The sequence below is a fragment of the Macaca fascicularis genome, chromosome 1 (genome assembly GCF_037993035.2).
Source record: "Macaca fascicularis isolate 582-1 chromosome 1, T2T-MFA8v1.1".
Classification (NCBI taxonomy): domain Eukaryota; kingdom Metazoa; phylum Chordata; class Mammalia; order Primates; family Cercopithecidae; genus Macaca; species Macaca fascicularis.
The window spans coordinates 78044762-78058201 of record NC_088375.1 but is presented as its reverse complement, the minus strand read 5'-3'; the positions used below and the strand labels follow the sequence as shown (position 1 = coordinate 78058201).

At 39.2% G+C, this 13440-nt stretch overlaps 1 protein-coding gene across 2 annotated transcripts in view; it reads left to right on the top strand.

Moving 5' to 3' along the window:
- The window catches only part of RAB3GAP2 (RAB3 GTPase activating non-catalytic protein subunit 2), a 123803-nt gene extending 110432 nt beyond the window's left edge, over window positions 1-13371 (top strand). For both annotated transcript variants that reach the window (XM_065542060.1, XM_065542059.1), the window contains exons 29-35: window positions 2231-2266; window positions 3795-3869; window positions 4178-4396; window positions 7655-7744; window positions 8317-8538; window positions 9929-10087; window positions 10275-13371. In XM_065542060.1, the coding sequence (XP_065398132.1) occupies window positions 2231-2266; window positions 3795-3869; window positions 4178-4396; window positions 7655-7744; window positions 8317-8538; window positions 9929-10087; window positions 10275-10430 (957 nt within the window). In that variant the 3' untranslated portion in view covers window positions 10431-13371. The remainder of the gene's footprint in view (window positions 1-2230; window positions 2267-3794; window positions 3870-4177; window positions 4397-7654; window positions 7745-8316; window positions 8539-9928; window positions 10088-10274) is intronic.
- The last annotated feature ends 69 nt before the right edge of the window (window positions 13372-13440 follow it).

Genomic DNA, 13440 nt, shown 5'->3' with positions numbered 1-13440 from the left:
TCATTCATATTTCATCAGTTATTGAATTAAATTACATAATTACAGTGACATGTACAACTAGCATGAGTAGCTTTGGGAACAAGCATAACAAGTAAGCATAGAACTCAACTAGTGGGAGCAGAAGCTGCTAGCATGCCGAGAATACCAGCCTAGTCTCCAGCTGAGTGGCCAGGGGCACTAGTTCGTATGTTTTACAGGCCACTCAACAATGTAGATTAGTGTGGCATCAGATGAGTGGATGCTAAGAGAATTACCACTGTAAAGATAACATATTCTTTTAAATGTATAGTCACAGTCATTCCTGCATCATGAATAGCACCACAGCCAAGACCCAACTTTAGACCACTGCTCCCCTTGAAATTGCTCTCTTTGATGTTATTGCTAACATTTTTCTAGTTAAATCTAACCCTTCTTTCCTCTGTGCTCATCTTCCTTGACTGCTTAACTTCTTTCTTGGAACTTGCATCTTTTGGCCTTTATGATGTTGTTCACCTGTTCAGCTTCACCTCTTACCCCCTCGTCTTTTGAGAGAATAACAATAAAATGTAATTTATGTGTGTGTTACAATTTGTAGTTTCACAGCATTCTCACATCCACAATCACATTTGATCTTCACTACTTTGATTGGGGTGAAAATAGTCCTAAACCAGGAAATAGGAAATTTGTGATTGGATAAGTCTTTATTATAATGTGTTATCTCTCATGTGCCAAGACTATGCTAGGTTCTGTGGTTGAACCAATGGAAGTTACAGTCCTGGCCCTCAAAGAGCTCACAGTTTGAACACCAGGTAAACAGACAATAGGAGCTCAGAAGAGGAGGAAATAAATAGCAAAACAAGGGGAAGACTGCTGACTTAAATTTTGGTGGATGGCTATATATGAACCAGTAAAAAGTAGGTGAGAAGAAAGTGTATCCCAGCAGTCCTGGAGATACAAGGCAACTTGTTGGATTCAGAGAACTGTAAGTAGCTTAGTATGGCTGGAACACAGGCTATATTAGAAGAAAAGAAAAGCTAAGATTGAAGAATTTCCTGTGCAGGCTGTGGATTTGGATTTTCTAGTAGTATGTGTAAGCTTAGCACAGCGTCTGGCACATGTGGTAAGGGCTCACTAGACGGTAGCTATTATTTTATACTGAAGACACTGAGGCAGTTTTAAGCAGAGGAATTATATATTCAAATTTGTGTTTAAAAAGATGATTCTGGCAACGGACAAAATATCTTGGGGTTGGGGTTGGCTGAGCTTGGTTGTTCCGAGGCTGTCGTTGTAATCCCAGCAAGTGGTAGTGAGGCGATGTTTTTTTCCACTGTCTCCTGTGAGTTTCCTCTCTTATCAAGTAGTATTTCTGAGGGCAGAACTTTTACCTCCCACTTATTACACTGTAGAGAAATACAGTAGAATCGTAATAAGTACTTATTGCTTAAGGAAATTTTTCTGAGCTGGGAATATAACTCCCATCTGCTGTAGAGTGTTTTTCCTTTCTTTCTATTTCGAACAATTGTGTCTTTATCAACAAGCTGAATTCTTAGGTGTTCTTGATTAGTAGCCTTGAATTAGGCTCTGGGTTGTTTTTTTGTTTGTTTGTTCGTTTGTTTTGGATTTTTTCCAGTTTTTCTTTGGTGGGAGTGGGATGGAGTCTCACTCTGATGCCCAGGCTGGAGTGCAGTGGCATGATCTTGGCTCACTACAACCTCCACCTCCTGGGTTCAAGTGATTCCCCTGCCTCAGCCTCCCGAGTAGCTAGGACTACAGGTGTACGCCACTACGCCCAGCTAATTTTTATATTTTTAGTAGAGATGGGGTTTCACCATGTTGGCCAGGCTAGTCTCAAACTCCTGACCTCAGATGATCAGTTCACCTTGGCCTCCCAAGTGCTGGGATTACAGGCGTGAGCCACCACACCCGGCCTAGGCTCTGGGTTTTTAGGCAACACAGTTATTTGACTATGCAAAGTGAGGGCCAGATTTTTAAAGTTTTTACTTATTTAATAGTTCAGAAATATGTAATTTATATTTGAAAAGGATTATTCTTGAACCCAGTGTGAGATTAAGTTTCACCACAAATTTAATTGCATCTCCTGTTGGTAGAATCAACAGCTAATTAATGAAGCTGCCACATATATTTATAGCTGCATTTATAGTTTTTAATTTTGGTTACTTTTTATTATTTGTGCCATAGTGATGTCTTTGTAAATTATTAAATGTTACAACATTTTGTCATTTTATTTTAGGTTGGAAAATCACCAAAGGATAGGTTATGCCGAAGGGTAAGTGAATCTCCCATAACTAGAATTATAGTTGTTAATTCCACACTTTATGTAGTACTTTATTAACTGTAGGGGTGAACTTTGCCTTTTACCATTGTGATGACGTATCAGGAGGAGATAAGAAAAATGAAAAGAGAATACTGCATTAAGGAAACTGGTCATGAACTATGGCCAATTTTAATTTACTTTTCCAGATTGTTAGATAGCATATTAAACTAGGTTTTTATAAGATGTGTTCAGGTTTGGACTGCGAACAGGATAACATGCTACCATTGCTGCATATTTTTGCTGTAATTCCGATTCAACATTTATAATGGAGGCATCCAACATCAAATTGAAGCAAGTTCATATGAAGTAGTTAATTTGATCTACATATATATATATATATATAAAATAACATAAGTATACAAATACAACATTAGTCTTAACTACTACTCTAATCCATGGATACGGGACTTGTATTTGACCTGAGAAATTAATAGTACTAGCTTCCATTGTTGAAGACTTTTTCTGGTGTGTTGTTGAGAATGGTTGTATGACTAGAGTTTGTGTGTGTGTGTGTGTGTGCGTGCGTGCGTGCACGCGCGTGTGTGCATATACCAGAAATACTGAATTATTTGCTTTGGGGATGTGAGGAAATTATAGATTGCTGCTTTTAAAAAGAGTATACGGCCAGGTGCGGTGGCTCACGCCTGTAATCCTAGCATTTTGGAAAGGCGAGGCTGGTGGATCACCTGAGGTCAGGAGTTTGAGACCAGCCTGACCAACAAGGTGAAACCCCGTCTCTACTGAAAATACAAAAACTAGCCAGGTGTGGTGGTGGACGCCTGTAATCCCAGCTACTCGGGAGGCTGAGGCAGGATAATTGCTTGAACCAGGAGGTGGAGGTTGCAGTGAGCCGAGATCGTGCCACCGTACTCCAGTCTGGGCAACAGAAGTGAAACTCCGTCTCAGAAAAAGAGATTATACACAAATGCAGTGGTCCCTTGGACAGGCCCTTTAAAGGAGTCATTGAGAGTCATCTGTTGCTCACAGCATGAATCTGTTATTTAGTTCTCAAGCTTGAGGATTCTAGTTTTGCTCAGAAGGTTGGGTTTAGTCTCTAAAAGACACTCTGAAAGCAGATCAGGCTGTTTTCTTGGAACTCTTCAGGTTAGATTCTCATTTGTGCATCTTCCGTCTACCACAATTATTTGGCTACCAGATGCCTTAGCAAGCTGAACAGTGAGCTCAGAAGTGCCACCATCTATAGTAACTGATGAGACTGTGTCTTTACAGTACACAAAGAACACTACTTGTTTTAAAAGTCAGTATTTGTACCACTTTGTAAAGCTTGACTTTAAAATTGGTTGACAGTAAATAAAAGAAGGAACTTAAATATGCTGATGCCTTGACTTTCAAATTCTTGCCGTCTATTCAGTGTGGAAAGTCAGCCGAACGGGCGTATTGTATCCTCGTTCTTGTTTTGCTGATAGTAACTACAGCAGTTTTCCTGCAGGGCCTAATTATGATCCTTTTTTAAAAACAGGATGTGGGAATGAGTGACACAGCAATGACATCTTTCCTTGGCTCCTGTTTGGATCTTCTTCAGATCTTAATGGAGGTAAAAGAGGTGTATTTTCATTCTGAACTGCTCCTAAGATATTAAATATTCTGCAAACCATTGCATTTAATAAATGACTATTTTAATGAGGTTGTTTTTCATTCCCTCATTTCTAAATTTTGACTTAAGCCTAAAAGGTAGTGATATTTTCTTATTAAATCCTTCTTGAAATTAGACTTTGTGTTTATTACAATTTGGGACACTGTGCAATATGAGTTTGCACTTTGCTGCTAATAAACTCATTAGGATATTTGTAAGCTATTATTTTTCCATTACTAAACACAGTCCTCCATTCTTAAAACCCTTAGGCAGATGTTAGCAGGGATGAAATACAGGTGCCTGTGCTGGATACTGAGGATGCGTGGCTCTCCGTGGAAGGACCCATCTCCATAGTGGAACTGGCCCTTGAACAGAAGCACATCCACTACCCACTGGTGGAGCACCACTCCATCCTGTGCTCCATCTTGTATGCAGTCATGAGGTTTTCTCTGAAGACCGTGAAGCCACTGTCACTTTTTGACAGTAAGGTAAGTACCTCAAAGGATTTCAGAGCTATTTTGGAGTTGCAGGCTTAGCAGACACATGGATTTTCATATTTAATAGAAGCTGTCCAGTACTTTTGTGACTTGTGTCATTTGGTGTGAGGTTCCAACTCCCTCATTCCCTGCTTGATTCCGTTCTTTTTATTTACCTTCTGTACTGCTCCCCTTGGGGAGTTTTGCCCTCTCAGCTGTCTGCTCTTCTCGTTCTCCATATTATTCCTGGACAGACTCATTTTCTCCCTCTTGTATATCTCTAGGCCTGACCAATCCCTAGAGTTGGAGGCATGCATTTCAATTGAACTTCTCTCTTTGAGTGTCTTAGAGGGCTTCAAACACCTCATATCTAAAATATACCTGCAAACCTATACCCCCATCCTGCCCCTAACTTAAATTTGCTGTTCCTTCTGAATTCCCTGGCTTGGTTATTTTATTAATGATGTCATCATTTTTGCCCTGGCAAAAACTAGAAACTTTGAAGTTATCTCACCAATTCCTTACTTCAAGCCAATTTTCTTCATTGTAAATTCATTCTTACAAATTCTTCCATAGATCATACCTGTCCATTTCTCTCTATGACTATACCCCTAGTTCAGGCACAATCATCTTTGCCTTGGCTATTAAAACAGCCCTTTCCTAATCACCTGCCTCCAGTTTCTCTCTCTCCAGTCCCATGCTGCAAGAGCTGTCTTCCTAGGAGACAGGTTTAATTGTGTTAGTTCTATACCTAAGATTTTATTGGCTCCTCTGCAGGATCGAGTCCAAACTTGTGAGTAGAATATGTTTTTACATATTATATTGTAACTTGCACAGTTTAGCTGCAGTAGATAGTAAAATCCTTTCCTTCCCCATGCAGCTGTCAAATTTTGAGAGACAGGACACAAACTGTTGGAGATAAAAATGTCAACTTTATTACTTAGCTTTTTACTGATAGAAGCTGGGTTAGAGAACACAGCTTACGCTTGTGGGAAAATGGGTTTATTATTTCACCCTTAAATAAGAGACTCCCGGACAGGCGCGGTGGCTCATGCCTGTAATCCCAGCACTTTGGGAGGCCAAGGTGGGCGGATCACTTAAGGTCAGGAGTTTGAGACCAGCCTGGCCTACATGGTGAAACCCTGTCACTAGTAAAAATACAAAAACTAGCCAGGCATGGTGGCGCATGCCTGTAATCCCAGCTACTTGGGAGGCTGAGGCAGGAGAATGGCGTGAACCCGGGAGGCGGAGCTTGCAGTGAGCCGAGATCGCGCCACTGCACTCCAGCCTGGGCGACAGAGCGAGACTCCGTCTCAAAAAAAAAAAAAAAAACAAACAAGCAAAAAAAAAAGTATAGATTTTGAAAAAAAAAAAGTTAGTATATCTTTGAGATTATAAAGGATAAGAGTACTTAAAGGTTAAAACAGAGAAAGAAATACCAAAATAAAGTGCCCAGCTCAGTATTCCCCTCAGAAAAGGTCTTTGTGAAACCAGAACATACCCAGAATTGGACGAGCACAGTAATGTTTAGTTTCCACCCATGTCATGCCAAGACTACCTGAGACAGCTGGGTGACACTCATCTGCAGAGAGCTAGTACGGTTGAGTGGCTAGTGAAACAATGCCAGTGCTACCATTTGCTAACTAGAATTATTTAGATTTTCTTACTCTCAGTTTTCTCATTCAGAAAGTAGCAGTGACTCCAGCGCCAACCTCATGGTTGTTGTGAGGGTTCCTTGTATTCAACATGAAGTACATAGTGTCTGGAATGTAGTAAATACTGGTACTATTATAGATGCTTATAGCTAGGACCACCAGGTGGGAACTATCAAGTAACAGATTGTGGATGTGTGCTAAATCTTTAAATACTTCTATCAGTGATGCCCAAAATGCCATGGGTTGCCCTGTAAGTCTGGTTTTTCTTATCACTAAAGGATGAGTAGCTTTAATCTGCTTGGCAGTCACAATAGATGACCTAGAATCACAGATGATCAGGTATGGAAGGCACATTGGAAGATGTGCTTGCAGGATGTATCCTTGCTAGGATGACCTGCATGCAGAAGAAGAAACAGTAACCCAAGATTGGGGGTCAGTTACCCAAGACAACCTGGTTGGAAGTGGTGAGCCTCAGACTAGACCCAGGTCTTTCAACTCAAAGGCCAGTGCTCTTTGCTCTGTATTACATTTCCTTCCAAGGAACTTCTGAAATCCTGTTTCCTGATATTCCGTTTTTAATCTTTAGACACACATCTGTTCTTTTAAATAAGGTGTTTTTAAACAATTCAACATGTGTTTTTAAAAGGACTCAGAGGTTGGGCGCAGTGGCTCATGCCTGTCATCCCAGCACTTTGGGAGGCCAAGGCGGGCAGATCACCTGAGGTCAGGAGTTTGAGACCTGCCTCGCCAACATGCTGAAACCCGTCTCTACTAAAAATACAAAAAAATTAGCCTGGGCTTGATAGTACATGCCTGTAGTCCCAGCTACTTGGGAGGCTGAGGTCAGAATCGCTTGAACCAGGAAGGTGAAGGCTGCAGTGAGCATTCCAGCCTAGGCAACAGAGTGAGACCCTGTCTCAAAAAAAAAAAAAAAAAAAAGATTCAGGGTACATATATGTATTACTTAGCTATTACTGCAGAGCAAATCATCCCAAAGCTTGGCTGAAAATACCAAACATTTATTATCTCACAGTTGCTGTGGGTCAGTAATCTGTGTTCTCCTTATCTAGGTGCCTCTGGCTTAGTCTCTCATGAAGCTGTAGTTAAGATGCTGCATCTGAGAGCTCAGCTGGGATGGGGAAAGGGTGATTCACTTCCAAGCACAATTGTTGGCAAGATTCATTTATGCCACATGTGCCTGTCCATACAGCAGCTCACAACATGGAACCTGGCTTCCTGCAGAACAAGTGAGAGTGAATATGAGTGCCTCAAGGCAGAAGCAGCCTTTGGAACGTGGTCTTGGAAGTAACATGCTATCACCTCTACCTACTTCTGTTTGCTAGCAGCAAGTCACCAGCCTACATGCAAGGAAAGGAGACTATAGGAAACATGAATACCAGGAGGAGGGGATCACTGGGGATCATCTTAAAGGCTGTCTACTCCATACTAGATACTTGTTATAAAAATTAAAGGAAGAATTCTAAAATCTTACTGTTCAAGGAGAAATGAAAATCAACCATTAAGTGACTTAAGTTTTAAACAGATCTTTCTCCCTTTCCCCCCTTCCCCCTTCATAATCCACACTCATCAGTTTTCTTGCTGTCTTTCTCTTTAGGGAAAAAATGCATTTTTCAAAGACCTAACTTCAATTCAGTTATTACCTAGTGGGGAAATGGATCCAAATTTCATTTCTGTACGACAACAGGTAAATTACAGCTATTGGATTTTGTTTTTGTTTCTTGGAAAAAAAACAGTAAAGGAAAAATCTAGCTTGCTTTTGAAAAGAATGACCACTTTCTATCGCAAGGACAGAAAACCAAACACCACATGTTCTCACTCATAGGTGGGAATTGAACAATGAGGTCACTTGGACACAGGAAGGGGAGCATCACACACCGGGGCCTATCGTGAGGTGGGGGGAGGGGGAAGGGATAGTATTAGGAGATATACCTAATGTAAATGATGAGTTAATGGGTGCAGCACACCAACATGGCACATGTATACATATGTAACAAACCTGCATGTTGTGCACATGTACCCTAGAACTTAAAGTATAAATAAATAAATAAATAAAATAATATTTTAAAAAATGACCACTTTCAAAGTATTCTTGAAAGCTAGTTGTTTACCTTTAAATGATGTGTTCCTTTTTTGATAATTAAACAATTTCATGGAAAAGCCACTGTAAGTGACAAAAAAGCTAACAATACTTTGATTTAGGTATTTTAAAATGAAACAGTAACAATATATTGCTGTATCTCTTTTTCCATTTTCAAGTTCTTATTGAAAGTTGTCAGTGCAGCTGTCCAGGCCCAACATTCAGCCACAAAGGTCAAAGATCCCACAGAAGAGGCCACACCCACTCCTTTTGGGAAAGACCAAGATTGGCCAGCTCTAGCTTTGGATTTAGCCCATCACCTTCAAGTTAGTGAAGATGTTGTTAGAAGGCATTATGTTGGGGAGCTATACAACTATGGAGTTGACCACTTAGGAGAAGAGGTAACATGACCCTTTGAATGTTAATTGGGCTCAAGTTATAAAATTGATAGTTGGAATAAAGACTCTCTAATGAAGCCTTTTGCTCTTCCTTTTGTTGGAACATCTAGGTACAAAAATAGAACAATATACTATTTTTTAAAACATAAAATTATAATCAAATAATTCCTACAGTGTGCCAGGCCTGCCCCTATGCACAGGGATATAGCAGTAAACAAAACAGACAAGGTTCCTTCCTCATGAACTTGATAGTCTGCTGGTAGGAGCAGAAAAGCAGGCTAAATTTTGCATAGATTGGTAGGTGCTATGAAGAAAATAAAGAGGGCCGGGTGTTGTGGCTCACACCTGTAATCCCAGCACTTTGGAAGGCTCAGGCGGCAGATCACTTGAGCCCAGAAGCTCGAGACCAGTCTGGGCAATATAGCGAGACCCCATCTCTAAAAAGGAAAAAGAAACAGGATCATATGAATAAACAGGAGCCACTACAGTAGAGTGGGCAGAGAATGTGACATTTGAACCGAGCCCCTAAGGAGAAGCAGCAGCCAGCTACTCAGAAACTGGGGGAACAGTGCTTGAGACAAGAATTACAAAGGCCCTGAGGTGGGGACTAGAATGACTAGGTCCAGGACTAGAAAGGCCAGTACGGCTGATGAAACATAGTAAGCAAGGAATAAAGAAGTGTGGCATGAGGTAGGGAGGCTGGCCCAGGCCATGGCTGTATCCTAGGTCTCGGAGCCCATGGTTATTCTAAGTGTATTCAGAAGCCATTAGAGGGGCTGGGCGTGGTGGCTCACGCCTGTAATCTCAGCACTTAGGGAGGCCGAGTTGGGTGGATCACTTGAGGTCAGGAGTTCAAGACCAGCCTGGGCAACATGGTGAAACCCTGTCTCTACTAAAAATACAAAAAATTAGCCGGGCATGGTGGCACACGCCTGTAATCCGAGCTACTTGGGAGGCTGAAGCAGGAGAATTGCTTGAACCCAGGAGGTGGAGACTGCAGTGAGCTGAGATTGTACCACTGCACTCCAGCTTGGGTGGCAGAGTGAGACTCCATCTCAAAAAAAAAAAAAAAAAAAAAAAAAGCCATTAGAGGGCTTCAAATAGACATGACATGAAACTCCCTTTATTTGCCAAAAGTTTGAAAACAACACACTGAGTAGCCATATTGAATTGAAAGATTAAGTGATGAGAAAAAAAAAAATTAACCAAGGAGCAGAAATTTGGGTTTAAATGCTAAGTTTGATTTGGATTTATCTTTGGTTGTATATAATCAAAAGATAAATGGCCACAGTTCAAAAATCAACTAGAATGTCTTCACTGGCAACCTCATTCCTATAGAAGAAACACATCTGCTCACTCTGACTGTATTATTTCTCCATGTTCCTATCTTCAGGCCATTCTACAGGTTCATGACAAAGAGGTCCTTGCCTCTCAGCTGCTGGTGCTGACGGGGCAAAGGCTGGCTCATGCGCTTCTCCACACCCAGACAAAAGAAGGAATGGAGCTGCTTGCCAGACTTCCACCCACACTGTGTACTTGGCTGAAAGCAATGGTCAGTACAATAGATCGAGATCAGGCAAAAGGTCATTTTCTTGAGTGCCTAGTTAATAAGTTGTGAAGAAAATTTGACAAATGTAATTCACCTACTTACAAAGAAAAGCATTTTTATGTAATAACTCTTAAGTCAGTAACAATTATTTAGTTGTCTATAATAGGTTATTTTTGTGTCCCATTTGCAGGACCCCCAGGACCTTCAAAACACTGAAGTGCCAATTGCAACAACAGCTAAACTAGTAAATAAAGTAATCGAGCTTTTACCAGAAAAACATGGGCAGTATGGTCTAGCCTTACACCTCGTTGAAGCTGTGGAAGCCGTATCTCTTCCTTCTTTATGACACTTACCTACTGGAAATAGTCTAAAATTATGATTATAACATGAAGTAGTGCATGGTTATTTTACATAGTAAGACCTGGAATTTTATGGGGAAAGTATGTCTTTTTTTTTTTTTCCTTTTGTAAAATAAATAAAAGTATATACAACTTTTTAAAAAGTACAACCCTGGCTAAATTCCACTCCTTTGGTTAATATTGAAGACAAAATATAAACAAATATCAACTCTGTTATAATTAATACAGATGTTTTACTGTTTATTTCTAATTCAAACACTTAAATAGCTTTATTGTTAACCTTTGCTATTTAAAATTGATTATAATTTAGATTATGTTCTTATAAGATTCTATATTTCCTATCGAAAATGTTGTTGTAATTCAATTTAAATGTGTTCATGTACGGTCCCCATCAGTAGAGTACAGAAACACCCCACTCTCCTTTAGTACATGTTGAGAAAATGCCTTTGTTGTCATGCTCCAAATCCCACATGGGCTGCCACCTGGGAGCTCTGGATACTGAAAGCTTCCTTTCCCAGAGGTTCTGCTGTTGCCATCAGAGGAGGATGACCATGCTTGAGGAGGAAGAATGGGTTCAAGATCATCATATTCATCAGAAGGGGACACTAAACAGAACCCTTAACCTGTTGTACTTGCCAAAATTGAGAATAAGGGGTGTGTACAATGCAGCAAATTAATTATAATGTAAGTTAAGATTTGCTTTTTGCAAGTTGCAAAGTTGTATCCACATCAGGTCACTGTAAAAATGTATTATCTTGTAAAACTTATGTAAAAAAAAAAAAAAAAGGCAAAGATACTAAAAATTTTAAGTCCAACTTTTATTTTTCCTACAAGTGTTTAGAAATGCTTCTGGGATTTGCTAATTGTTATCTTGGGAACAGTATTGAAAAAACTGCTTAGTGATATTACAGCTTTAGCAAACCTACCTCACAGCTGGGATGAGAGGATAAAATACAACTAATTTTGTACCCTATAGTGCCTAGAGCAGTCCAAGTGCTAAATATTTACTGACTGAAACCAAACTATAGCTACTCGGGAGGCTGCAGGACGATCGCTTGAGCCCAGGAGTTTGAGGCCATCCTGGGCAATATAGCCAGACCCTGTCTCGAAAAAAAAAAAAAAAAGAAAAAGAAAAAACCAAACTAACCAAAACTCTGTAAAAGAGTGCTTTGAGCTCTACAAATACCAAGTATTTATTATGGTATATTTTTAGAATGTAGCCCTACAGTGTAATTATGGGTATGTGTCATGGATCACAATTATTATTCATAGTAAGTCATTGTGATACAGAAGTTTGTTTCTTCACTTCCCCTTAAGAAGCCAACTATAGTAATCATGCAAAGTTGAGGAGTATGTCCTTCAGGGATATAAAGAAAAACAAATCTTGTCTTTTGAGCTAAAAGAGCACATCCAAACAAGAATTTAACTGGCTAAAATTTAGTAATTACTGTTAAGTAACTATCAAACTTAAAATCTTACAAGATAAATGGTTAAGATGTCTTGAGTATTTGGGATGGGGGCCTGTGAGTCTGACTGAGACATACATTTTATAGAGTAGCAGCATTGGAAAGGGCTAGTCCAACCTCCCAGCCTCTGCTTGGGTCTCCACTGTCCCAGCCAGACACATCCTAGAATTCTTGTAAACATATCCGGCTCTGTATTAACAGTCCCTTGTTATATGTGTTCTAAGAGATTAGGTCTTCTGTGATTTTTCCAAGTACACTGAAAGTAGTATGAACTTAAGGAGGCTAGTCAAAGAAATTTGGAGTTACAGGTATTTTTAAAGACTAAATCCTCAATTCCATCATCACTTGGAGGGGAGGGGGCACTTGTTAAGCATTTTAGATAATAAAACTGGTTAAGCTTACTCTAGTAGAACAGACAATCAAATTTGGGGATTGCTGAGAACAATAATAAGCTGAAGTATGGCTCACAGAATCCTGATACAAACCATTAAGTCTCTAGTTAGATTTGTTATCCTAAAATTTTTCACAGAATTTTAAAATTGAATTCTGACTTGTATGGTTAACAAAAGCAGTTAAATATTTTATTATTTATCAAGGGCTTTTAAAATAAATAAATCTGATAGGAAGAAAGGCAAATAAATACCTATGTAGACATTCTATAATAACAAAGAGCCATAGATGATAAAGGAATTAGATTTTAATGTAGAACAGGTGGTTTCTGAAACAAAGGTGTGTGGCACTTATTGTAGTTATTGATGAGACGCCAATAACCAGTAGTGTTTCCCTAGATATATGCCCACCGTCACACAACTTTCTCCATTAATGTTAAATATGCATTTTTATCTTATTAATTATATAAAGCTGAAGGAAAACAAAGTGTTCAAATAATCATAACTTCTACATTACAGGTTCTGTTTAGATGTAGAACTAGAGGGGCCAGGGTAAATGTAGATAAAGAGATATATAGCACCATGCTTCTAAATGCGTCATACTTTTGCAAACAGAAAAAAAGTTTTAACTTTATTATAAAAATTCGTCTGTGGGTCAAAGTAAACACTGTTACATTTAAATTGCTTTTTAAAAACAATTGCGATCTAAAGTCAAAAATCTGAAATTTAATAATATGAGACTTACACTGAATGTAATGTTCATTCAGAAGTTGCTGTGGTCCATTTCATTTATAAGGGACAAATATTTTTACAGTACACTATAGCAACAGCAAAAGCCCTCTCACCCTGATAGGAATGGGTTTGCTGGGTGTCTACCAAGTTAGATTCCTGCTGAATAGAATTAGGCATCCTTAAAAGATTTTAATCCAATACTGAATTGTTTATAAAATGCTTTCTCTATTGTAATGTACTGTAAGTAGTGAAATTCTGTATATATTGCTATTTTCTGTCCATTGTTGTGAACTTATGTATATTAGTGAAATAAATTTTCAGCTTTCATGTTGTTTCCTAAACATTCATAAGTATTAAGAGATTTCTTCCTCTCTTGAGTAACATATGTGGTGATTATTTTCTTTCTAATC